The 25,905-nt window shown below is 42.6% G+C and overlaps 1 protein-coding gene across 2 annotated transcripts in view; it reads left to right on the top strand.

The window, feature by feature from the left end:
- Nucleotides 1-19,669, top strand: part of FSTL4 (follistatin like 4) — a 240,379-nt gene extending 220,710 nt beyond the window's left edge. Inside the window, exons 11-16 of one of the 2 annotated variants that reach the window (XM_052772035.1) lie at nt 942-968; nt 6,233-6,351; nt 9,233-9,382; nt 9,976-10,083; nt 13,164-13,273; nt 16,363-19,669. In XM_052772035.1, the coding sequence (XP_052627995.1) occupies nt 942-968; nt 6,233-6,351; nt 9,233-9,382; nt 9,976-10,083; nt 13,164-13,273; nt 16,363-17,065 (1,217 nt within the window). In that variant the 3' untranslated portion in view covers nt 17,066-19,669. The remainder of the gene's footprint in view (nt 1-941; nt 969-6,232; nt 6,352-9,232; nt 9,383-9,975; nt 10,084-13,163; nt 13,274-16,362) is intronic. The other variant, XM_052772036.1, reaches the window with a different exon arrangement.
- Nucleotides 19,670-25,905: the final 6,236 nt, after the last annotated feature.

Raw genomic sequence — 25,905 nt, 5'->3', positions numbered from 1 at the left:
AAAGACAAATATTCTCCCAGCCACTCTTAGCTGCATGTCTCCCATAGGAGTGCAGCAGTGTTATCTTGACCGCACTGTCCCCGAAACACAATTAATGAAGGAGGTGATTAGTTGCCCCAGTGGAAAAGCTCCCAGAGGCCTGATCCTTCCTAATTCTGCTATCTTAACTACTTGGGAGATTGCCTGGGTTTATGGTGATACTAAAAGGCTAGGTGCAAATGGGATTTTTGCTACTTTTCTGGCTGTTAATATAGAGCAAGAATTGAAAACGAAGTTAGCCATAAATATGTGCTCTCGTGGTGATTCTTCAGAAAATATATTCTATTCCTCGTTAGATAGATTTATGTACTCTTGTTAATATCGGTCGTTTTCCCTTGAATACTTGAGCAAGGGAAATTACAGTATGTTGAGAAATAATTGGATGTATCTTAAACAGAAATTCAAATGCAGATTTACTTTCAAAGAGTATTTGAATCCTGAAAGAGAATGTAGTTGCAAGAAATTCCAAGAAGAAATGCAGCAAAGTGTGTAGCTGCTGTAACTGCCAGACTCAGGCTTCTGAAAGATGTCATGTTTCCTTATTGAACAAGTACAGAAAATCACAGCCTGTACCATGCCTCCAATTACATTTGAAGGTAACATCTTCTCTTTAGTAAGACTTTGATCTTTGCACAGGCTAAAGTTGGCTTCATTTCAGGGAGGATTTTTCCCCTGTCAAAGTTTCAGAATTGTCTCTAGAAGGAGCAAATGTATTTAGAACTGTCTATCTTTCCTGATACTTTATTTGAATGAATGTTACAAAGTTTTCACAAATTAAACAGTTCATGTAAACAAGAGTATTAATTCAGTTACTTGCTACAATGAAAATTTTGACATTGTTTTGTTGTTTTTTTTTCTTTTCCTGATTATTTTCTGGCTTTCCCAATTTTCTGATGCTGCAGTTGCAAACATACTGTGGCGAGAGGAAGGTACTGCAGTAAAGTTCTTTTGTCGTAGTGATAATGTGCTTGTCTGCTTTAATAATTCCATGATGGGCCATTCTCCACTGACTTGCCACTAACTCTATCAACTTTCACAGTTACCAGATTAAATACAGATCAGACATTTAAAAGCTAAACTATTCAAATGAGAGATGTCACTCTTGTAATATAAATTGTACCTATAACTTCTTACATTTTTCCACTATGAAATAATAGATGATCATAAAATATATAAAAATGTGAATTTTATATAAACTGTCACCGATGTGAGTAGCCTGAGATTCTCACGCTGCATTAACAATTGCACAAGTGTCAGAAGTGCTCCCAAATTACCATAATTGAACAAGTAAGACATAAATTCAATACACTGCATTTTTAAGCAAGCAATTCAAGCTCTTCCTCCTCGGTAGCGGGTATTGATGTTTACTAGGTGAGCAACAAAAATTGTGGTTTTGACTGTTAGGCAAAAAAAAAAACCCACAACAGGTTTTGCTTCCGTCTATCCTTTAAATCGATGCAGGGTAAAGGTTGCCCCATTTCTCCTTGTTTTAATTGGCAGTTAAGATCTCTAGTTTGATCAAATTTATAGTGTGCCCTGTACAAGGTCAACATCTGTGTATCTTGGAAGCCAAATTAGGAAAAAACCCCATCCTAAACAGCTAATAGACTCAAAGATATTATGGAGGCACTTGAAAATTGATTTGATTTTGTGCGCCCTAGTGCTGCCATAATTTCCAAAACGCACGGTAAGACGCGTTGTGCAAAGGCCCAAGGAGCTCTCAAGCAGCTCGCCCATCTGCCTCTGCAGGGGCGCGGATGGGAGCCGCTCGCGGGGGCTGCGAGCAGGGTGTCCCCTCGCTGGAGGAAGGTTCTTGGATTGAAGTCCAGGCGTAAGGCAGTTCTTACATCTGCCAGTCGCGTATGAGGAAGCTGGGACCTCGGTGTCCTTCCAGCCTTGTGGGGAAGGTCTCTGTGCACTTACAAACTGCTCTCGACCGCGTCCCACGGCAAATCCCCCTCCCTCCCTGCCGTTGTTCCTCCAGGGAGGGCTGCACACTCGCTCTGCCTTTGGAGGGTGCGAAGACCCTTCCATAAGTAGTGCCTCCAGGGACCCGAAGTGACAGTTGTGCTTCATGCCCTTGGCTTGGAGCTTTCTGGATTGCTGTGGCTTGGCCCAAAGGATTTTAGGGGCAGGAGGAAAGTGCCAGCCCTTAGTGCTACCTCAGCCAGGTATGGAAATACCCGATGCGTACCTGTTGTGCCGCTGTCGGCTGCAGACGCGTACACGCAGCAAATGCAGCTGGCTGGAGGTCGTGAGACGTGGCACAGCCACCTAAGACAGCTCTCCAGCACTTATTCCCAAATACGCTACCTGCAAGTGCCTTGTGCACAGCAATGAAGAGTGTCTCTTTACTGCTGATGTTCCTGCAAATGGCATTATGGGCACTAAGAATTGCTATTTCCCTTCTGCTTGGAAGTGAAATCTCTAGTGCATCTAATCAGTCCAGCATCATCTGCGTGATGCTACGTGGCTGTTTATGTACTGCATCCCTTATGCTCCTTTTTCAAGAAAGTAGTTGGATAACCCTAGCAGATGTAGAAGTATAGTGATATTTAAAGAATAACCAAGAAGCTGGTTGCAGAAAGTCTTATTATAATTCTGCTAAACAATATGGACTTACTGCTTATCCACCTTGCACGTTTTAAATAAAAGTTTGAGCAATGTACAGGGAAAACATGGGCGGTAGAAGCAGATTTACTATTGATGTTCCTAAACAATGCAGTATCTTTAGAGCAGGTTTATTCCCTTGCCTGTGCGGTTCTATAGTATTTGATCGGCACGTTCATTCTAGACGAAGAATCCATCGAACATACTTTAGCATGTGAAATCTTGGCACAGAGACAGCTGGAAGAGAGGAATGGTATTTGTATTTTTATATTTTAATGTATTCTTACAATTCCATTAAAATGAAAACTTCAGTGTAAGTAGCAATATTAACAAATGGATTGGTAGACTTGAGCTCCTTTAAAATGATCACGTCCTCACGCCCACAAGGTCTGTAGTAACTAAAGCTATTGGGAAAATGCCTAGACAGAATATTGTGTAGAACAAGCTTTTGCTTCAAGTCAGAGTTTTAACACAAGTATTTGGTCATTTTAAAAGTCAGTCTATCGGTCTGTTCTCAAAACCTTTCGCAGACCGTGCACAAGTAAAACCTCAAGAAATGAGTGCACATAGCATGACCAGCCAGTTAAACGTGGAACTGGAAGCACGTGCAATATTTACTCAGTGTACAAACTGGTTTTTGATTTTGTACAGAAAAAACTACGAGTAGCCCAAATGTGAGGTAGAGATTTGTTTTCATGTCAGTGTTCATTTCTGCAGTGAGTGTTGCTTACTTTATTAGCTGGATAAAGGGAGCATATCGTGACAGCAGGCAATCGTCAGTTATATGAATGTATGCACTGAAAAAGCTGAAAGCCTTTTCGTTGCCAAATTTAAGTTCTAAAATACTTCCAAGCATTTAGATTAAATCGAGGAAAATTATTCAAGTATCAGATCAGAGGAGAGTATTCCACAGTGACAAATCTGCCCTTTGATCTCAAAGGAGGGAAATAAAAATGTACACTCAGATGGAGACTGTATTGCTCAAACAAAGAAAACTCTTGTTGTCATCAGGTGTCCTCCTGAAGTTTTTAAAAAATAAAGATGTTAGAGTCAGCTTCATCTGGAATGGTTCAAATAAGAACCGTTATGTTTAGGAGACCCTCCCCATTCTTGATGGGGTTTTTGTTGTATTAGGGGTTTTGTTATACAGATGAGGTATGTTGCCTTTTATAAAGCCTTTAGTTTTTGAACTAGTTGTGTCATCCAGCCTGAAATGCATTCAATTAAAAAGGGGAAAAAAGAAAAACCCTCCTCATTAGTCCCCCAGTTCCCAATCTAGTACCCGCCTCACTAGTATAAATAACGCAACTGAGCAAAATTCACCATTGCCCACCTCTGTACTGAAATAATTCCCCAGAACAAGGAGTTGCAGCAGTATAGTCGAGAGAGGAGTCTGTTTTACCAATATCCATGAGAGTGTTTAGAGATGTACCCCAATCAAGACTTGGCAAATACTTTGTAAGTCACAACAAAACACCTGGTCTGTCTAGTAAAAACCCTGCTTTGCCTAAAAATCAGTGTGGAGATTACTCTCTGAACAAGTATTTTAATTTAAATTGGTAAACTTCTTTAAAAAGAGAGTACCTGAATGCTATTAGTAATTTGTATCATATTTTAACTAGTCAGCAGAAAAACTTGCACTCATTTTACTGTAAAATAAGCCGTGGGACTTGCCAGGTCACTAACTCTAAACCTACTGGGGTAAAATTATTATCAAAGTATTTTTGTGACTAATTAACACCTTAGTTCTGAAATACACACTCATTGTAATAGGATCATCAGACAAAATCACGCTACTGTCGTGCATGAAAATAATAATAAGCATCTTCACAATGGTCATAATTTGTTGCCTGCCTGTTTCCACTTCTTAGGATTAAAATCCTTTATTCATGAAAATATGTGCACTCATTGCAGCCAGGGTCAAATTCTGCCCTCTGATGTATTCACTCAAATCCCACTGAAGCAGGTGGGAGTTGTGTGCATGCCGTGAGCGCAGATTTTGGTCCAAAGTGCCCGAGTGAAATGTTTCAACAATATACTCGGAAAAAATTAGCCTTTAGTCCATAAAGATAAATTAGTTCTTGATGGAAGTTCGGTAGCTTTTTTGTACATGCATGATCCCTCACTGTGGCATCGCATTTAAGGATCACGGCTCCTGTGCCTGCCTGATGCCCTAACTGGGGTATTTCTGTGGTGTGGTTTAGAGACACTCAACTTGAACAGGGTCAGTACAGCAAACACCACGTGCTGAGACGTTGTACTCTGAAGCCACTTATTTGGCAATAAAAAGAGGGGGGTTTAGCACCAAAAACCCCCTTCTAGCCTTACTAAATACCATGTCTTTTACAAAACTTTCCAAAAAGGCATTTGTCCAAATTATACAGGTTTCTACTGTTTTCCTATGATGATTTACAAGTTTTCCTATGATGATTTACAAGTTTTCCTATGATGATTTAGACCTCAATCCTGCAAACACTTAAGAGATGTGAGACACTCTGTAGATGTGAGCAGTGTTTAGAGGTGCCACCACAGGACCAGCCAAGGGAATTGCAATGCTGAACGTTGTTCAGATCTGTAGAACCAGGACCTTATTTCTCCATGGGTAAAATGTAATTCATTAGAAATTACAAATTATCACATCACCATATTGTTGGCAGATAAGTACACTATCAACTTTACTGGGGGTGACAGTGGTCATTGCAAACACTTACTGGTGGTGGTATGAAAAAGATGAAATGATGCTCGGGTCTTTCTAACTGGAGCGTTTGAAAAGATCCTGACCATTTCTTAAAGATGCTCGTTACTGCAGTTGCATGTAGCTGAAGAACAACTAAATTATTGGTGTTTTAAGGCATTTCTGCATGACAGAAATGATAAAATACGATCTCCTAACAGCAAAGCAATGACAGACAGACAGTTTTCCAAATCTCCTGGAATGCCCCAGTTGGAAAAATGAGTGCTGTTGCGATGCTGAACTACTCCACATTTGTGAATTACAGTTTGCAAGATTTCAAAAATGTATTTGTTTTGGTGGCTGTAGTTAGTTCAACCAGATAGTTTAAGAAAATAGAGAAATATATGTATTTTCATTCATGGAACAGATGTTAAGCACTTCCATTTTGCATCACAGTTCCAAGAAGTCAAGTTACCTGTAACAGGACCACCTTCAGATTAATTTTAACTAAAGCTTCTCTCTCAGTTCTCAAATTATTAGCAAGCTATTTTTAATGAAATCATAGAAGAAACAAAGTCATAATCTGAGGGAGATAACAATGCAATACAGGGTGCTTCTTGTAATCAAATCCCACTTCAGTACATATGCACAAGACCTGAACATAGTTACTTGCATACAACCGCTGCCACCAAGGCAATGCATTTTTGAATGTGTCTGTACCTCTTCACTCCTTGAAGCCCTTGTTGTGACATGAAATTTGATTTTGTGAATGCACCGACTGCATCCAAATGACCAACTTTTATGTAAGGCAGATTTTGTTTGTTGGGGGAGGAGGGAGAGTTCTTTAAAACAGCTATGGATACATACCAAAAAAAAAATCCTACTCCTTTTGCTTTATCCCCCTTCAAGGCCTGAGTGTTGGGAATATGTTCTATGTCTTTTCTGATGATGGGATCACAGTCCTTCAGCCAAACGAATGTGAAATCCGGAGACACATCAGGCCCGAAGAGAGGATTTTCACGAGTTATGTAAGTCCTAAACCCCGGAGCTACAGCCGAAAGCTGGGAAACTTTCTCTTAATCTCTTCAAAGGTTGTTATTGCTCGAGGACCCGTTTGACACAGTGATGTTGGAGCTTGGTGGGCTTCATGTGGTATCCCTGAGGTATATCATCTTCTCCTCTTGAAAATTAAGGGAACCACATATAAGACTGACATAGAGGATTACTGACACCCTGCAGAGAATTTGACTAGTTTTCATATCAAAATGTAGGCAAAGACTTTCGCTTGTCCTGTTTGACCTATTTACATATCTATGCCCAAAAGTTGTAACTGGGCGGTAGGGAAAGTACCGAAGTCAATAGCAGAGGGATGCACACATCACTCACTGGTGCTAACTGGCCCCTTTTACTGATGGCTCGGTAGGCAAAGGAGTGGGCTACTTTCTGCTCTTCAGAAATGGTTTCCCAGGTTAAACCACAGCAGGGATGCAAGTAATAACGCACGGAAGATGGCCGTGCCATGCTGATCCTCTGCATCTTCTGCTGCTGAACCAGAGACCCGCACCGTCCTTGTTTGCTGTCCGGCATTTTCTGCCAACACTGAGTTTACCTAACCCTTGCTTTAGGAAATCACAAGGAAAATTTGTTAAAGTGTCAGTGAATGTCAAGCACTGGCTCGTACGTAGTGGAGCTCAACGTGGCGAGTGGGATAACACGTGCCTGGAGGCCCTGTGAGGCCAATGTTTTCAGTTACGTACTCCTGTGCCGTAACATATACCATGTATATGCTCATGAAATTACCAATTCTTATAAAACACAGGTGCTGAAATACATCCAGAAATGCTTTTTTAGTCACTCCTTTATTTAGGTGGGTTTTTTTGAAAAGGAGAAGCTCAGAATGTGGCGCTCTTCTGAAGAAAAGGACTCAGCCTTCCTTTCAATTTGGGGAGTAATAAAAGGGGAGAATCACTATTATGAGCCCTGCAGGCTGGGTCAGGCTCTGCTGCCATGGGTCACGATCTTCTTGTGAGTCTGTATTCAGTATTTTTTTAAATCTCAATAGGTTTGTGGTTGATGTTGGGGTTTTTCCCACTGGCTTTTAATATACCTCAGTAGAAATCCAGACTGATGCTCACCCCAAGACTGGTCCTTAGCACGGGCTTAATATTATTAAGCCATACCTGAGCTGTTGCTACTGAAAGACAGAAATCTTGTGTTTCTTTTCCAAAGAGCTGTAAATATTGAAGAGGAGGTTCTGGAGAAACAGCTTGAAAAGAACAAAGGAGAGGGGGCACTTAAGGAAATAATGTCAGCACAGTGGTGGGCATAAAAGGGATTTTTAACGTCATTACTTGGCTGCCTTTCAGAGAGACCTCTAAGGGTTTCCTACAGATATCATAGGGCCTTTTGCCCTTGGTATAGGGAGGACTGACTTTTTTTTTCCTCCCTTTTCCCTTTTAGTATCTTGAGTGTTCGCCACATAGACAGTGACACCAGCCTGCAACTTCAGGAGGGTTTCTACAACAAAGGTTTCTTCGTTTGCTATTAGAGGGCGCAAAAGCAGATAGAGCAGCTGCAGCTGAGCTCTGTAGCAGAAAGGCCGGTGACCTTTCCCTGCTCCCGTTGGTTTGGCTGGATGCCGTGTTGTGAAAGCCCAAGCCCCAGCACAGAGCCAAGGATGAGGAGGGCAGTTTGGAGGCCGTCAGGTGCTTGGCTGCGTGAACGGCTGCTGGAAGCCCAAGGCTGGGCTTTTGTAGCATCTTTTAGCTTGCAGTAGCATAGATCTCCAGCCTGGCTGGAGGGCCAGAAAGGAAAACGCAGCCAAGTTGTTGAGTTTTGTATCTTCAACTCTTACACGTGGTCTCCACCAAGCTACCTAGCCAACAGAGCTGTGCTGCATAAAGGTGAAATCTTTTTATCCATAATCATTGCTCTGATACAGACACGGCGCTGGCATTGTTTTTTCTTGTACCTCCTCTTTCCCTGAACAAGCTCTGCTGCTGTAATCGCTTTCCCCTTAGGGAGGTTGTGCCATTATTTAAAGTGACCCAGCTGTTGTATTGACAAGATTTAAAACCAACAGTTGCGCTCACTGAAATATATATGTGTTCATTTAGTTTCACCCTCGTTTCCACACCACAGCCTGGTTCCACATAAATGCTTTTTCAAATAAAGCAACTCGACAGAAGGAAGAGCGATGAAGAGCAGCCAACGTACAGGGGCTTGTTGGTGAGATCACATTGACTCTTCAAACTTAGGGTACCAGTGAGCTCCCGCTAAAGCTAATACCAGTTTTGCACAGGACTCAGTGAGTGGAAGATCAGAGGCAAAATATGGCATCAGGCAGCTGTGAACAGGATTTGGTCCAAAGCAGCAAGATTTGGTTCCCTTTGAACAGGGGAAGTCTCTGTGTTGGAGCAATAGACTGTAGGACCCTACTTGTTTTGCTGCTGTTTCCCTGAGCACAAGCATCTTAGAGCACGCTCTCCTGAACTGAAAATGAAGACTTTATGAAAAATATAAAGCTGTGATTCAATTAATGTAAATCACTGTTTTTTCAAAGCACAGAGTGATATTTCTATTGCTAATAAATGCTGACAGCACTGCAAGTCTTGATGAACCACAGCGTACTTCAAAAGAGAGATCCATAGGCTGAGTGGTTATTTAAATTCAATGTGAGTTTGCAGGAGGTCCAGCTGTTTAATGTCACTGGGTAGAACTAGGCTGCAGTGTGGTACCTGATAAAATAATTATTTCATGTCTTCCAGGAAAGAAAGGGGAAAAATACCATCCTAATGGAATCCCCAGGGAATTTTTTCCTATGGTTTTCAAGGCTAAGCTTCTTGCTGCTCCAGTCCCTGAACTTGTAGAAATTAAACCTTTTCTCCTCTTTTTTTTTTCACCCCTCAGGAAGAGATCTGTCCTAGAGTGGAAGGTGAAGGCACTCAGTCCTGCGCCTGGGCTTCAGCGGTCAATGTCAGAGACAAGTACATTTATGTGACACAGCCTAAGCAGAATAGAGTAATGATAATTGATATCCAGACTCAGAAAGCCATACAGGTACTTACAAGGGGAACTCTTTATTCACTGATGGCAAAAGACTTGACGTGGGACAAAAAACGTAGATCTTCGCCCAGTGGATCTGCTGACATCACTAAAAAGTTGGGCCTGTGTTGCTTTCACCCAAGAGGTCACGCAGTTTGTAACCTCACTGGCAGGAAAAAACTCCTTTACAGGCTGTTTGTCATCATCTTGGGGCTGCATCTGCAGCCAGGCTTGCAGCTAGCGTGGTAAAATAATGCTAGAATGAATTTCTGGCTTATGCTTACCGAGCCACTGCCTGACCTCGGTTATAAGCAGGTTGGGAAGAATGAACTGGTGTGGGTATAACTCAAGCAGAAATTGGCCCCTGACCTACTGGTTATAAGTAACAGCATAAGATGGAGTGATGTCTAGCCGGAAAACGGCATCGAGCAGCCAGATTTTTCTACTGCTGGTGCTGCCGCTGATCCCCTGATTGATTTGAAGGTAATTGTGCAAAGCTGCACAAATGGGTATAACAGCGGTACGTGGGAGTGTCTGCAGTAAACTAATACAATATTCGTCATGTGCATTTGGGTCATTATGTAAATACCTGTCTCCTTTTTTTTAAGTCCTTGGACGTTGACCCGTTACCAACCAAATTACATTACGACAAGTCCCACGACCAAGTCTGGGTGCTTAGCTGGGGTGACATGCAGAAGTCCTCACCAACGCTGCAGGTGAGTCCTTGTGTGCCTGAGCCTTTGCCCTTCCTTGTCTTGGCATCGTCGGTAGCAAGCTGGTGACTGGTTGGTTGCAGGTAATTAACAGCATTTAATGGTCTGGATATAAAGCCGCTCTTCCATTTGCATATCTAGTGTGCTTTATTCATCCCTCCTCCGTCCATCCTCACATATTTTTCCTGCTGTTTAATTTGTTTTTGAGCAATGACTGTGCCGTAGGCTGGCAGCAGGACTGTTTTGTTGCCAAGGTCTGTTTTGTTTTAAGGCTGATGACAGAGCCAAGTGCCGTAAAGTCATACAGCAAGGGCTGGCAGCTGACGGCGAGCAGTACGAGCCCGCGATGCTGCAAGTCATTTGTACAGCCTGCGTGAGCGCAGCTGCTTTTTAACTTGATTGAGGTCTAAAAGCAGTGGGTACCAAGAAGCCACAAAGAACATACTTTCTGTATAGAAATCTGTTACTCTTCAGGTTATTGGTAGTGTTTCATCGGAGGCACAAGTCAGGCCGAGCAACACATTCAAGGATAAGCCTAAGGAAGGGACTAAGTGTGTGCTCACTGCAGAGCTGCAGCGCACCCTTCTCAGACGTTATGATGACCTGCGAATTTTTCTGTCTGCCAAAAAATTTGGGGGCATTGCATAGAAAAGAAACATTAAAACGTGAATGAATTGTACTGTGCCTCAAGATTCATAACTCCTTCAGGATTACTAGTCTAGCACCCTTGTTGTGCATTGAGCAAAACCACCCTGTCCTCCAGTTTGGTAAAGGCTTTTACCTCTTCCTATCTTCCACTTAGAAGTGCAGGTTTTCTGCCAGTGCACCAAGTAGCTACTTATTTTCCTTAAACTCATTTTGTCCCTTGTCTTTCACAAGCCTTCAGCCTCCTTTTGGATGATGATGGAGCATAATGTGGTAGAATTGTTCCTTTCATAGTAAAATGCAGAAAAGATCTCTCTAGGGCATGAAAAAAAAGCATAAACAGCAAAAGTAAAGCATCAGGGACAAATTCTGTTATCGGGTGTCAGTGACTCCACTGGAGGGGTACCAGTGAGGTCCCTGGGGCTGCTCCACGCTCAGCACCGTCAGACCCACAGTGATATTGGGCTCTCTGGTGCACAGTAATGCACATAGGTTTGGAGAACTAAATTAGCTTCCATTTCTGGATTGCCCTGGAGGATTCACTCTTCTGTTGACGGTACAGAAACAGTAAGTGTAGGCTTCTAATTGGGCATTTTGCTGCTGCTGCATGTCATATGACAGAGTTGACGCCAGAGCTGATTTGATCCATCCAGACATACCCTTCTCTAGTAGTTATTTTCTGGCGCTTGCTGCCCAACCTTTCTGGAAACATAGGTGTCATGTGAATGCTCCTTCTACCAGAAACGTTTGCTTCTATGTCTACATAAAAGCATTCCCCAGCAGGCAGAGAAGAAGGGTGGCTGTGCTTTCTGACCTAAAAACCTACAAATCTGGAGGCTACGATAGTCGTGGGGCTGCCCAAGGCTTCGCTGGAGATGCTGCCCCGTGAAGGTGGGACGAGCCATCCCCACCAGCCACATGCTCCATCCAAGATAACGGCTACAGCTCGCAGAGTTCCAATAATAAAGAATGGACCAGCAACTCAACATGGGCATCTTCAGGAAAAGACGCCAGAAACAGAATGGGGGCAAATAAATGAAGGTTTCTGAGGCAATGCCACCAGCTTGTCTCACCTGGGGATGAGCAGTTTTCCGTACAGGGTATAAGGAGACAAAATGGACTCTCTTTATCCTTTCTGACTAAATTTCTTCCATCCAGCTGTGAGAGGTTTCTGTAATTAAAGGCGAGATGGGACAAGCATGTGATTATTAAGAAGAACACACCATCTGCACAGTTGGAAACCTGTTATAAGGCTCCAGCTCTCGGATAGTCCTTTCTGTTATCTTTATGAAGTGCACTTACACATACAGAGAATGAGATTAGCATCAGCACATCTTTTCTTTTTTTCCGACCTTCCTTCCCAAAAGGTGGGCAGCGACTAATTTGGCAAAGTTCATTCTTAAAACCTGTAGTGGTTAGTTGCAGACAGGCAATAAAATATCTTTTTTAGCAAAGATGCTGCTGCAGAGGTTGATCTAAATTTCCACTCGTTCTTCGGAAGTCAGGGATTTATCAAACAACCCGTGCAGCCGACTAATGGGGTGCTGTTGTTTAGCCATTACGGGCTTGTGGGAAGCAAATGTCTGGCCTTGTGAAAGTACCGTGCAAGAGCGGGCATCTTTCCTGAGCAATCTAATTGGAAGAAATCTAAATGGCACGACCAGAACAGCTGTCTGAACTAAATCGCATAGGGTTTTAGCATTTCCTTAATGAATTATGTAGCTATAAACTCAAAGCAACTACTGTTGCACATTAGAGCAGCGGAAGTTCCTAATGAATGGACTGAAGTCATCTTGAACTGAGCAAACAATTTGAGTATTTAACGTTTTAATTATTGAAAAATTCTCATTTTCCGGAGCGGTGGAGGAGCTGAGTTCCCATGGCCATGGAGGCGTGCACCGTGCTGGAGGACAGCACGGAGCGGGGACAGCCGATGGGCTTTTCTCTGCTCCTCCCTGGATTTTATACGGTGCGGTAGATGGATGAACAGTTCTTCTCCTTCAGAGCGATAATTAACTTCTGTGAGTTAGTGTTTGATCCTTCAAGCTGGTAAATTATCGCTGTGTGTTTAAGTGAGATTAATAAATATGACCATGAAATAAATGTTTATTTTAGACAGTGAGGAATAAATTATTATGGTCTTAGTGTTGTCATACTACTTCAGCTCCTGCATGACTGCTCTGTCTCAAGATATAAACATCAGATGAAAGTCAAGTTATGTGCTTACCTTACAAATGTCAAGCCTCAAATACTATTTATTAGCACACCTTTTTCAAGACAGCTATACCAAACAATATTTGGAAGTCATTAATCAATTTGAGTCTACTACATCCCTGGGAAAAGCCACTCGGTACCCTGTATGACTATGTAATCTGTATTTACCTTTCTGCCTTGCTCGCTGCTTTTCCTGTACTCAACCTCATGTGTATTTATTGTAGGTAATACCAGAAGCAAGCGCAGGGGAGGATCAGCATGTTATCCGCACGCCGTTTGAAGGAGTGGATGATTTTTTTATACCACCTACAAATCTTATTATTAATCACGTTAGGTAAGAAGTGATCTTCATGACTAGCAAGAGTGACCACGCTGCTCTCTTCTAGTGGGCATCCTTCTAATAATCTTACAGCACTTCACAAATGTGAATGAATGCATTCATGATCAAGCTAACTACCCTTATCCCCATTTTCATGTGTGCAATGGAGAAATGGTTGAGCAAATTACCAATAGTTATTCAGCGAATCAATGAAAGAGCAAGAAACAAACCTGGACTTCCCTTAGACCATTCATGGGTATTCAAACCTCAGCGCGGTGAGGCATGCCTCCTTGCAGCGAAGTACGACACGCTGCCCTGGCTTGCTTGTGCCGGGAATTTGATGGCCAGAAAGTTGCCTTCCCTGCCTCAAAACCGCTTTATGGATCTGAGCAGAAATCTGCGTCAAAGATTTATTGCCTGAAGTGGTAAAAGTTTATTCTGCCTGAAGCATAAAGCATGGTGCTTCCACGTGTTTCCAACTTGTTCAAATATTGGATCTCTGTGTGAGGTGTACGGTTCGAGCAGAAAAATGGTATGTGCCGCATATTAAAAAAACCCCACCTCTTTGAACCATCAGTTTTGAATGTTAATGTGATGTAGTGGTTAATGAGATTGTATAACTAACATACTAATAACTTGGAGTAATACTGGCTGCTTCCCAGCAGGCACAGGAAGCCTCCCATTAACATTATCAAAATTGATGATAACTGCACAGCAATTTATACTTTTCTTACCATGTTATAACATAACAACTGTTTAACCGTCTTCTGTCCCCAGTATAGTTTAACTAAGTTAAACACTCAAAAAATCATAATGTAACTCCTTACATTAATCTTAGGTTCCCTGCAGTGAACACCGAGGATGGGGGGGGGGGGGTCACACTTAAATGATTATGTGTTGAATCTGGTCCAAAATAAATAACTTTGCTTCCTGAAACACAAAATAATGAGACATACCTCATGGCTGTCATTCTTAATTTTTCCCTGCCTCAATTTTCCAGTTTGCTTTCAAAATACCATTATGACTACTAGTAGTGCCAGGAGGTAGATGACTCTGCTGAATGTTAAAGCCTGAGATGAGAAGGTATGGTCTGGGTTCGAAGACAGGAAGATGGAACAATTACACTTTTTCTTTGTTTTATTGTCCTTTTGCTTCAGCGTAATTAATTGGCTGTATACAGATGATCTTCTGTAACAAATATTAAAAGTAGATAATTGTCTATAGTTTTCCATGTGCAAAGCAGAGAATGCTGTGCCTAATTTCCTATTTCAGTTGTTCAGGGCCAGATCTTTGTCTGTTGTCTCTCACCTTCGGCACAGAAAAATAATTGCTCACAGTCTAATGAGACTTGCTGAGATCATGTTCTAAATTCTCCACTCAGAAACAATAAATGGCAATACCAGCATTTTCCAGGAAGGTGAATATTTAAGTAATCTCTTCTGTGAGCCAAAAAATATTTATATGCAAATGTTCCTGCATATGTATTTCAGCTGCCTGGTATTTCAGATAGATATCTAGGAATGTATCCATTTTTATTAGTTCCCAGGGTAGATTGTTGTCTATTAAAAACTCTCTAAGTGCAAGGTTTTCTTTGAGATTTCAGATCACAGATTTCATGCAAGTGCTGTGCCTCTTCCGCAGCTGTGTGCACATAAAACACATTCTGACCCACTTTTTTAAATTAAAGTTTATGATAAGAACCATTTTTTAACTTCTTCAGGCATTTGGCCAAGTATTAAGGAAGTCTTGGGGAAAAAAAATGCTGTAAGGGAAAGCATTTTTTAAAGCGTACTTAGAATGCATTCATCCAGGAGAAATACAAGTGTCATATCCAATTTCCCCACACATAGTGCACTACGAATCTCCACTGCAGATATTTTCTGAAGTCTCTAATGGATGTGAGTATAATGGGAAAATGAAGGGCTTAGCCCAGTGATTTTCATGGGATCATACACTACATTGGCTCGTTCTTTAGAAGTGAAATCATTGCCGAGTGTCTCATTGACAGATGGATTAAGAATAAAGAAATAAACCCAGTGTTTTAAGCAAAATACATATTATCTGCACGCAAGCACATTGTCCTCCACATTTCACAAAGCAATTTTACATCTTTTGGGGAAGAGATACAAAACTAAGCGCTCACTTCATTTCCTTCTGTCTGCATTGAATGGATGAAAAGATACTCAATGTAAAATTAGTTTTCCTAAGTCAGTATCAGTGACCTGTGAATCCAGGGGAACACAAACAGGCTGTTTCTATGGGCTCCTTCTCAAATTAAGCAGAAACCTTTCTTGGCTATTCTTGACCTTTTCTTGTCTTCAGCAAAGGTCAGATGTGCTGCAGCATGTATCTTTTACAGAACATTTATTCTCTGCTCACTGTTGTCTGCCCTCTCTTGAGACAGAAAACAAAGACCCCTTTTCTTCAGCACACCCTGGCTGGGTATGTTCCTCGAGAAATGTTTTACACCTTCCCTGGGCTGGCGGGACAGTGTTTAACATAGTTTGCTCTACACCTCAGCCTTGCTGGGTCCTGCAGTGGTCCCCAAGCACCACGGGTAGCAAACGCACGTCACAGCTACCCTCTGATGCTGTAATTTAAGAGATGAGGTTGGACGTGGTCTTCGCTCGATGGTTATACATACAGCTCGAAGGTTGCTCTCTGGCCCCAACCTGGCAGGGATATGCTTTATTTTGAACAGTTTTCTATTTTGAGATTGAGGAAGTCTCGGGTATATATTGAACAGATTAAATACAAAACTGGTCAACACTAGCCTACAAAACACCCGAGCCTTGATATCATTGCTATTGCAAATTGGTCTTCCCCATAAAAGGCTTCAGTTCTTGAAGATGTTATTCAAATACCCAAGCACATATTCAAGCTTCCAGGATCAGGTTGCTAACTTTAACCAAATACGTACCTCCTTTTAGCATGTTTTAGAAGCACTAAAACGAGCGAGATTTCTTACAGAAAAGAGACAGCATTATCGCACGCACTTCCGAACCCAACAGGATAGAGTTTCCCAGTTCTGCTGACTTTCGTCTTTTCTCAAGCATATCACCATGTCTCCAGAGATGACTTCAGTGTCATGTTTTCTATTTCAGGTTTGGCTTCATCTTTAACAAATCGAAATCTGCAGTTCACAAAATTGACCTGGAAACTGTGACTCACATCAAGACTATCAACTTCAAAAACTATAGCTGCGTACCGCAGACCATGGCTTATACCCACCTGGGCGGTTACTTCTTTGTCCAGTGTAGGAGGAGTAGGTCGGTGGCTGCGTCGCCGCAGCTCGTTATTGACAGTGTTACCGATGCCGTCATCGGCCCCAACAGCGACGTGTCGGGCACACCTTATATCTCACCGGACGGACGCTATTTGGTCAGTGCAGATGAAGACAGTGGCAGGATCAGAGTCCAGGCTCTAACTGTCCGAGGGGAAATCAAGTTGATTTATGACTTACAAACAAACATACACGTATCTGATCTGACATTTCAACCCTCTTTCACTGAAGGCAATCAGTACTATATATATGCTACTTCACATTTGCAAACAGATGTGCTTTTTGTAGAGCTGTCAACGGGGAAAATGAATGTACTGAAGAATTTAAAGGACCCTATCACATCCAAAGACTGGCCCTGGAGCAACTACAACAGAATTATGAAAGACAGTGGATTATTTGGACAGTATCTCATTACACCAGCTAAAGATTCATTGTTTGTTATAAATGGGAGGCAAAATACGTTACGCTGTGAGGTTTCAGGTATAAGGAGGGGTAACACAGTGGTCTGGGTTGGAGAGGTATGAAAGGGCAATAGCAGTAGAGCCTTTGGCAGGCAAGTACCGGTTGGACCTTTACGCTGCAACAAAGGAGCAGTAGCATTGTATATTTTTACACTGGGAAAAAAAAAAAAAGAAAAAACAAAAAACCCCTGTATAGGCTTCATGGTACAACACTGGTCTACTTGCAAGTTTTATAATATAAGGTATGCTCTGCTAATAGGAAGTGGTTTTGAAGGGATATTTTTTATTTGGGGGTATGATTTCTGGTTATGAGGAAAATGCTGGGAAGTGAATAATATCTCCACTGAGATACCGTATAAGCCACGAAACCTAGTGATTCTGTAGAACAAAACAGATTTTGAGTTTCCATACTGAGGAGCTTTTATGTTATGTTCAAGCCATCACTTTTCTTCCCTGTATACCTTGCCCGTTAGCTGTGCTGACTACCCCACCCCAACACAGAGAGACTACAGAAGCAATGACTGCAGTTAAAATTCAACTTTGGATGATGAGGGAAACAAAGCAACAGAGAGCAGTTTTCAAGCCGCAGAAACCTAGGAGCGCGATTTAATGAAAACTGATCAGTTTTCTCTGCAGGATGGCTTTGGGAGGATTCACAGATGCGATTTCAGAAGGAGGCATAACAGAAATAGTAACTGTCAGCTCGCTTCCTTCTGCACTTAATTTTGCTCTTGGTACTACTGAAGGCAATGTTATGAGGTTCCCCCCCTTCTTCTAATGCATATTTGTGTGATTGTATTTGAGACATTTGGCATGAAATATCCAGGCCATTAGAGTGGGTAAAAGCCAGGAAACACTGAGCAGGGGGTCAGTGTTTGTAAAAAATTTTGTCGAGAAGGGGGCATTAGTCTTTCAGCAGCTCGTGAGTGCGGTCAGCTTGGGCACAATATGCAAAATCTGCTCTTCAGGGGCAGAGAATTAGTTACGGTTATTCCCATAGGAGGCAGCAACACTTCTAGAAATTGTTGGTTTCTCTCATTAAGTATTTAGTAGCACTGAAGTCACTTGGTTCTTCATAAAATAATAGCTACAATGACAGAGGGTATTTTTAATAGAAAACTCACTCATTTTCTAGTCATAGCCTTAATTTGCCTATTTCTTTCCAGACATCCCGGGAAACAATTTTTCTTTGTGATTTTTTTTCTTCCCATTTATAGTACACTTGTTTATAGTCAATTATCTTTTAGTTATGAGCAAAGAGATTCATGTAAAACCAGCTGAATTACCCTAGAATGCAACAGCTGGCATTGAGAAATTTCAGTTGAGTTCCCATAAAAATACAGATCCATTTGCACATTTGGAAGATATAAAAACTTTTCTAGTTGCGTTTTTGTAACTTTCTATATCCATCACCATGAAGTAATCAGGGCAAGAGCAGCTATGGCTCGCAAAGCGGTGCAAACCAGGTGAGCACCACTGCCACCATGAACGGGCTTTGAAAACGTGGATTTGAGGTAGGTGAAAACACTCTCTGAAGGTAAGCATCTGTTGCATCGGAGCCACCCGTCAGCCTTTCAAAAGACCCAGCTCGTTTTGCGAATGACCTTGTTGCCCAGACTTTGTACGAAAGCCGCTGCTGAACGCATCCAGTGATATGTAGTGGCGGAGTAGTTATTTTCCAACACAGATGCTTAAAGTCGCCCATTTCACGATGCACACAGAGGGATTTTAAATGAGAAGGACGCAGACTAACACTGGTAGTCTTTGCTTTAAATGTTAAACTTTACCAAAAGAGTAGCATTTTAGCGTGGCTGTAGACCTGAAGTAATTTAAACCATTTCGGTTCTATAGAAAATATATAAAAATCTGTTCAGACAGACAAAGAAGGGGAGCTGAATCCTATGAATTCATTAAACATGGAGTCCTTGAAATTGCCCTTCAACATCCATAGGCTGAACCCTACATCTTTTCACTTATGAGCCATAGGGGTTAGAAGCGACTATCCCATCATTGCAACACAGACGTAGGAAACAGATTGGCATAGCCTTCCTTTAGCAATGCATGGTGTCCATGATTTTCTACTCATCTGGTTAGGAAACATACCCATGTCAAGGAAAGGAGAAGACCAGCTCTGTAAGTACCTTTAAATATGCACAACTCCTTTCTTGAACGAAGCTGTATCCATACATTGCAGTCATCCTAAATGTGTTTTACCAAGGCCAAACACTGCTCTCGTGTTATCTTTTATGACTTCTTGAATATTTTATTATGCCTATGGTAAGTTTCCCCGTAGAGACGTTCATTGTGTCATAGATCAAGCAAATATTACTTTTTTAAGAATATTTAAAAAAAATGTATATATCTGTTCAGGTACATATTCTTGAGGCTGGTTTATATATAGGCTGTGAAAGATGTGTAACAGACCTCACTTCTTCCTGTTTGTCGCAAAATATTGGAATAACGTTCACTTGAAAAATCCCACTTGGACCTTCCAAAGATGTTCCCTTTCTTCCCTCTTCAGCCCAAGTTCTGGTGATGTGTTTTCTAAATTATCCTGATGGTTATATATCATACTTAGAAAATGAAGTACAACTTAGATTGTCCACACTACTTGTGAACAGTTCCAATGACAGTCAAATCTGACATTAAAGTGCTGCACATTTGTTACTCTGATTTTATTTTTTTTATGACACCGAAATTTTGTATCTACTCAAAAAATGTTTCAACTAATTTTTCCCTTTCAACTCGGTCAAAAAGACTACATTTCCTCGTTTGCAGTTTCTTTCCCGCTCCCTTCATGTTCTCCACCAAATCACAATTAATTCCTAGCTAATAAATTAATTAATCACAGTGATTAATTGAAATTAACTTAAATTGAATTAGTGACCATTTAGTTATCCTATAACACTCATATATGAGTTGGGTATTCTGATACTAGAATCATGGGAAAAATAGTCCCTGGTTCACAGTAAGACTCTAGTCCCAAGATCAGATGCATTTTCCATCCATTGTTGAGGTTAAACAGCAGTATAATGGAAATACTGTTTTGTCTTAGTATTTTCCTCAGTATTTTCACTTTCTGAATGAGTGAGAGTTTTTACTTAACATCTTTAACTATGCAGTTCAGTGACTATTGAGAAACCATCCACTTTTCTTTCAAATTGGAGAGAAAACTCACGAGTGCCTTAATTTGGAATCTGTGACAATAATTAACATATCCTTATCATTTAATACTTTGATTTTTTTTTTTTTTACCACTACAAAAAAAGCAACAGACGTCCCAAAAGATGTCAGTGGGCAGAGGTGGGCATGCCCACGGGATAGGTGGGAGATGGGAAACTAGCCGGGCTGCTCAGTCACCCCTGCAAAAGGGGTTTAGCGAGGGGGGGGCTGTTGAAAAACTCCCACCTTGAAGGAGTTGGGCCGTTTGGCCGCGTTGACCTCCGTGAACACGGCGTTGCCCGAGAGACACGTGAGTCCTGATGACCTGTTGACAAGTACTTATTTACTTGATTTATACCATGATTAGGTCTTAATTACTAGAGCGCCCGGTAGTGTGCTAGGTACTGCGTAAACCAGATAAAAAGGCCAAGATCTCAATTCTGTAAGGAGATAACAGCTAATTCCCCGTATGACCTTACAGCAGGTCAACAAAATGAACAGGAAAGCAGGAACTGAGGCTGAGGGAGACGTAAGCGTTGACAGGAGCGTGATAACCTGGTTATTTGTCAAAGATACGGGCATGCCCTAAGACCCCCTTTGTCCCTCCCCATTCAGGGCTTTATTTTAAGTGACATGTATAGCTGTTGCTTCTCTTCATCAAATGCCTGGGGCTGGGACCGGGACTGGGACACTCGACCCCAGGGATTTCCTATCCGAGGACTTGCCACCTCATGCTGGGATAATTTCTCCCTTAGAAAACCAGGGAGTAAATCGTGCTTGTTCTAATGAAGTACATCCCACGAGGTGAGCATCCAGCGCCTGGTTTCCGTACTGGATTACAACTCCCACTCTGCCTCCCATCTGAAACCTGCATTTACTGCCTGACTCACTGCTTTGCACATTTTCTCTTGGTCTAACCAAACAAAAACAACAACAAAGAAACCCCGCTACGATACAGTTAGGTTATGGCAAACAAAGCAGAGATCAATGTTATAATTTCCTCTTCTAGTGCCGCTTCTTGCTCCTAAGAGCTCACCCCCCAACCCAGCAAACCTCCCCTCCGCCCTCCCTCGCACGCATTTCCACTGCCAGCCGTGCGCTTTCACGACAGGTACCACCAGCTGCTGTTCCCCAAATGCTTTGAGCTCCTTTCTGGATTTCACCCCTCCTTCCCCCTTCGCGCATCTCTACCCTGGTGCTGCGGCACGTGGTACCTCCTGCCGCATCGCCGTGATGTCCTCCCCCCAGCCGCTGCCTGCTTTGCCCAATCCCCGCTGGAGCAAGAGATTTTTATTTCATTTTTTTTTTCCCCTTGTTACTTTTTGAAGCAGACTGAAATAAAACGCAGGGAAATCTCTCCATCTGGAGACCAGGAAAACCTGTGTGTTTCTTTTATATAAGAGATGTGTGACGATATTTGGTGTTGAGGATGGGACAAATTCCCAGCTAAGCACAGGTATGTAGTGCTGCTATCTGCTAGAGGAAGAAGACGACACCCTTTTTTTAACCTGCCTCCAACGAGAGGGTGGGTTCTTTTTTAACACTGATCTCTAAAAATAAAGAATAAAATGGCAAGGCTATGAAGATTTTTTAAATGAGGCTGAAAACAGAGAAAAGAGGTAGGCAGGCAGGAATCTCACCTCTGCTCACATCTGGTAAAAATCAAGCTGCCCCCAAAATGCAAAGGAGCTGACTCAGGGCTCGTGCCCGAGCGGTGGGACTGAGCTGCAGCCTGAGCTGGGTCCATGTGATAAAAGGGGCTGCAAATACAGAGCTGCAACTATTCATTTATTTTTTTTATTACATGCAGCGCGAGCTGGCTGTTGCAGCCCAGCTCAAAGCATTTGCCAAAACACCTTAGATGCTGAAATCCTATGGCTGCCCAGTACGATGAGGGGGGATTTACAGCCTGTACGGGCAGAGCAGGATGGTTTGAGCATGACCAGTGCAACTTGTTATGTTCTTGGCCCGATCTACTCTCCGCACCAGCCGAATTGATGCCCGTAACTCAGGTCAGTGGCATGTACGGTTGGCCCCGCACAGCCGGGTGGGAAGACGTACCGGTGCCTTCACGCGGTGCTCTTAACGACCCTCAGCGCCTTAACACAGGATGCTTGGGTGACTTACGCTAGTAAAGAAGCTCTGTTCTCCTTTGGGGGTTTTTTCCCTTCCTGTAATTTCATTTGTCCCTCATTGTAAGAAAAAAGAAAATTCCTGAAAAAGGGATGAAAACTCATGCTAGCGGCCCAAAACTCAAAGGTGAACAAGGCTCTTGCATGTCTCACCTTAAGTTTGGGAAACATGGGGGATTGTGGCTCATATTTTCCAAATGCTTGTAGTTGTTGCAAGACAAAAAACACGACCAAAAAAAGTCATTATTTTTTTTAACCAGTTCCCAATACTAACTTTAAAAAAAAAAAAAAAAAAGAAAAGAAAAAAGAGCCCTGCTGTGGTGCTTCTACCATGCAAATTGCCACTGCCTAGAGGCTTGTTTAATTAAGCACTTCAGCCTCTAACCCTTGGCAGTCTGTGGTGTCTTTGACACTTGTCCGAAGCCATCAGATAAAGACAGTAAGCGCAGCAGAGAGCAGAAAGCCAGCTGTGTCTAGTAAACAAGACAAGCACTAAATCAAACAAGCAGCCCATCCCAATTTACAAAGGTCAGACCACTGGCATTTCCAAAAGTAAAACTCAAATTCCTGGATTAGCAAAGGTTTCTCCCCACAGTTGCATGTGCGTGATGCCGTGTGTGGCTTGATGGCCACATCACTGTCTGCCCCATCGGATGCCCAACCCAAGAGCCATGTGCTTTCCAGTTACTTTTTACCTTACAGCAAGAGGGTGCAATGATGGCTGGCACTTCAACCGCCCTGTAATCATGGCAGAGCAAAAAGTGGAGCGTTACCTGAAGAGATTTCTTTTTTACTGCAAGGAGTATTGCAGAGGGAGAGTTTTTAATGGTTTATTTAAGGCCACAGTAAACTCAATGTTAATTGACTTCCAGAAAGTGGAGGGAAGCTTCTGCATAGGAAAGTGCATAATTTCTGCAGAGGATTTGCTTCAAGGGCTTGCAAAGCCTGATCTGAGTGGGGTCAGGCAGGGAGACCAGGCTGGCATTGTGGACTATCACCTCTCTTTTCTTTAGGCAGGTCCAACCAAGCTAGAAAAGAGTAATAAGGCATCTGCTAGGAATTTTTATTTTTTCAAACTGTATTATTTCCTACTTTCAACCCTCATCTGTTTTAGCACAGCTGCACCGTGCAGGCTGGACCTCCTGTAAGCTGCTTCTGAGCGTTAAGAATGCAGAATTTTCCAAACATCAGCCCTGAACACCCTGTAGTGCAGATAATTCAATATGAGCAGCTATATTATATTTATCTGTATTATTTGGAGTGTTGCCTTGCTCCGGTCTTATTTTTACATGGAATCCAAGGCAATTCCTTTAAAATATAGTGTCAAAAATATTGGCGGACCACAAGTAGAGGCTAACTGCTGGCTTATTAATTACCCTCTCTAGCATCCCTTTCTTTCAAGTGGCTGATCTGAAATGGTCTATACCCACCTGAAACCTAAGCTTCAGGTTGTTCTCTTCATCCAGATCATCAGCACATCTAGTCCTAGTGCAAGTAAAATTCCCTGCTGTGCCCAGCACAGCTGAACTGCTCCAGGAAGATACCACATATTGACACAGACAGCAAGTGCCAGCAAGCCCCGCTCCCTCGGCAGTTTTCCAATTCCCAAGCTTGCTCAGCACAAAATCAGCTCTGTATTAAACACAACTTCAGCTTTGAAGCTGGCTGACTCTGGCATCCAACCATTGGCACGTAGGATGCCATCTTTATCCCATAGCCAAAATTACTCACTATTTTCTCTCCGTAAAATTATTTCAATCCAGTAAATACATCAGCTTCTTTATGATTTCTTAAGCAGATTTTATTCTCTCAAGGCAAGGCATTTTCTCAAGCCTGAAAACACTTTATGTGATTTTTTTTTTTTTTTTTAATTTTCATATCTTCAATTGCCTTTATTTTTTAATGGGGAAAGGGGATGCAGTCACGTTTGTAGACAACATCCTGGCACGGCATTGCCCTTTCTCCCCTCACATGTGGACCACATCATTGGCAAAAATCACAGTGGGTACCAGCAATTTCTAAAACTAATAGGGCAGGAAAAATGCTGGAGCAGAAAGCATAGTACTGCCCGGCATTGCTACCACCGCCAAAGAAATACGGATATGTCACACACTGTGGCCAGCAAGACTGGAAAAGCGTGTCAGAGCCCACTGCCGAGTTAGCTAAAGGGTCTTGCATTAAGCTAAAAAGGGGCTCCATCAGACACTTAGCGTATAGCAGAATATCAAATGGGGGGAAGGCAAAAAAAAAAGAGGATTGATGTAAATATAAAGCTTTGGGGAAGGTTTAGGTTTAGAAAGGAAAGCAGCAGTTGGTGTATTAAATATGCTGGTGGTCCATGGCTGGTCCTTCCCCGCACCCCTCCGGCGGCTTCGCCCAGCCCCACGTGCCAGAGCACCGAGCCTGGCACCGCCGTCCACCCTGGTGAGGAGGTGGCGAGGCCATTAAAACAGGGACTTGACTTGGAGTCAGTTTGCTGGATGCTTTCTGTTTGCACAGTTTACAACAGACTAACTACAGGTAGCTCTGAGCGCACGTGGGAAAATTAATAGCATCCCTGAAGTGTACTAACTACACCAAGTTCTCACGTCTGATGGCACGAAGATTCCCCAAGCACAGGACTTTGCAAAAGTCCTGCCCCTTCTTCATGGACAAATATTTGGGCAAACATATGGCCAAAAATAATAACCCAACAAATTATTATTCTCTCCAAATAAAAGGTGGGGAGACTGCAGGCTAAAAGCTTTTTTATTTCTTTCCCGGAACTTCACTGGGGACACTGAAAACTAATGATTAACTGTGATTAAGTTTGAAAGCTATGGCTGAAGAAAACAAAATTCAACCACTTTTGTCAATACCTAAATCACAAAGAGCAGAGAGCAACATTTTAATACCCATTTGCATTTTAATAGGCAAATATCTGCCTCTTTTGCTACAGCTTTATATTTTGGACACACAAGCCTGTGATTTGCCCGTGTGGATTCCTTATTCATCCTGGACATCAATGTGTCCTTTAAGTCCGCCACGAAGCACAACTCTAGACATAGCGCCAGGAATCTCGAGGGAAATTCCCACCCCACCACGGCAATGAGCCGCCGTGGAGGCGAAGGCGCGGGGAAGCCTTCCTCCCACCCACCGCTCGTAGGGCAGCCGAAGAGTAGATGTAGCACAGCTCGAGTCAAATAATATGGGCAAAGCCTTAAGATAAATGTATGAAGTGGCCCGCTGCTAATTGATCAAGGGCTGTTTTCCAAACTGAGGGGTTTTTTTCACCTTTTTTCTTTCTCCCCTGGTCTCTGAACAGCATTTCCAGCCACTTATTGCCCCCGCCCCAGCTTCATCAACCTCTGAAATCTCTGTGTGCTCCCAACTCTCGCCAAAACAGGGATCCTGCTCTCATCCTGCAGACAAAAGCTTATTCGGCAGCTGAAGCAAGACAACCCCACAAGACCTGCTGGAAAAGCCTTGGGAACCTCGGCAGGCGGGCTTGGGGTGGTTTTTCTTTTCCCCTTGATAGAAGAGCCTCTGCGTCGATGGGCTAATTCACATGCTGGTGTCAGTGGTGCTCTGTCCTGTACGTACACAGCTACAGCGTGTCAACAGCACATC

The sequence above is a fragment of the Harpia harpyja genome, chromosome 20, assembly GCF_026419915.1.
Source record: "Harpia harpyja isolate bHarHar1 chromosome 20, bHarHar1 primary haplotype, whole genome shotgun sequence".
Taxonomy (NCBI): domain Eukaryota; kingdom Metazoa; phylum Chordata; class Aves; order Accipitriformes; family Accipitridae; genus Harpia; species Harpia harpyja.
Note: the sequence above shows the minus strand (reverse complement) of the source record. Positions and strands in the feature narration are given on the sequence as shown.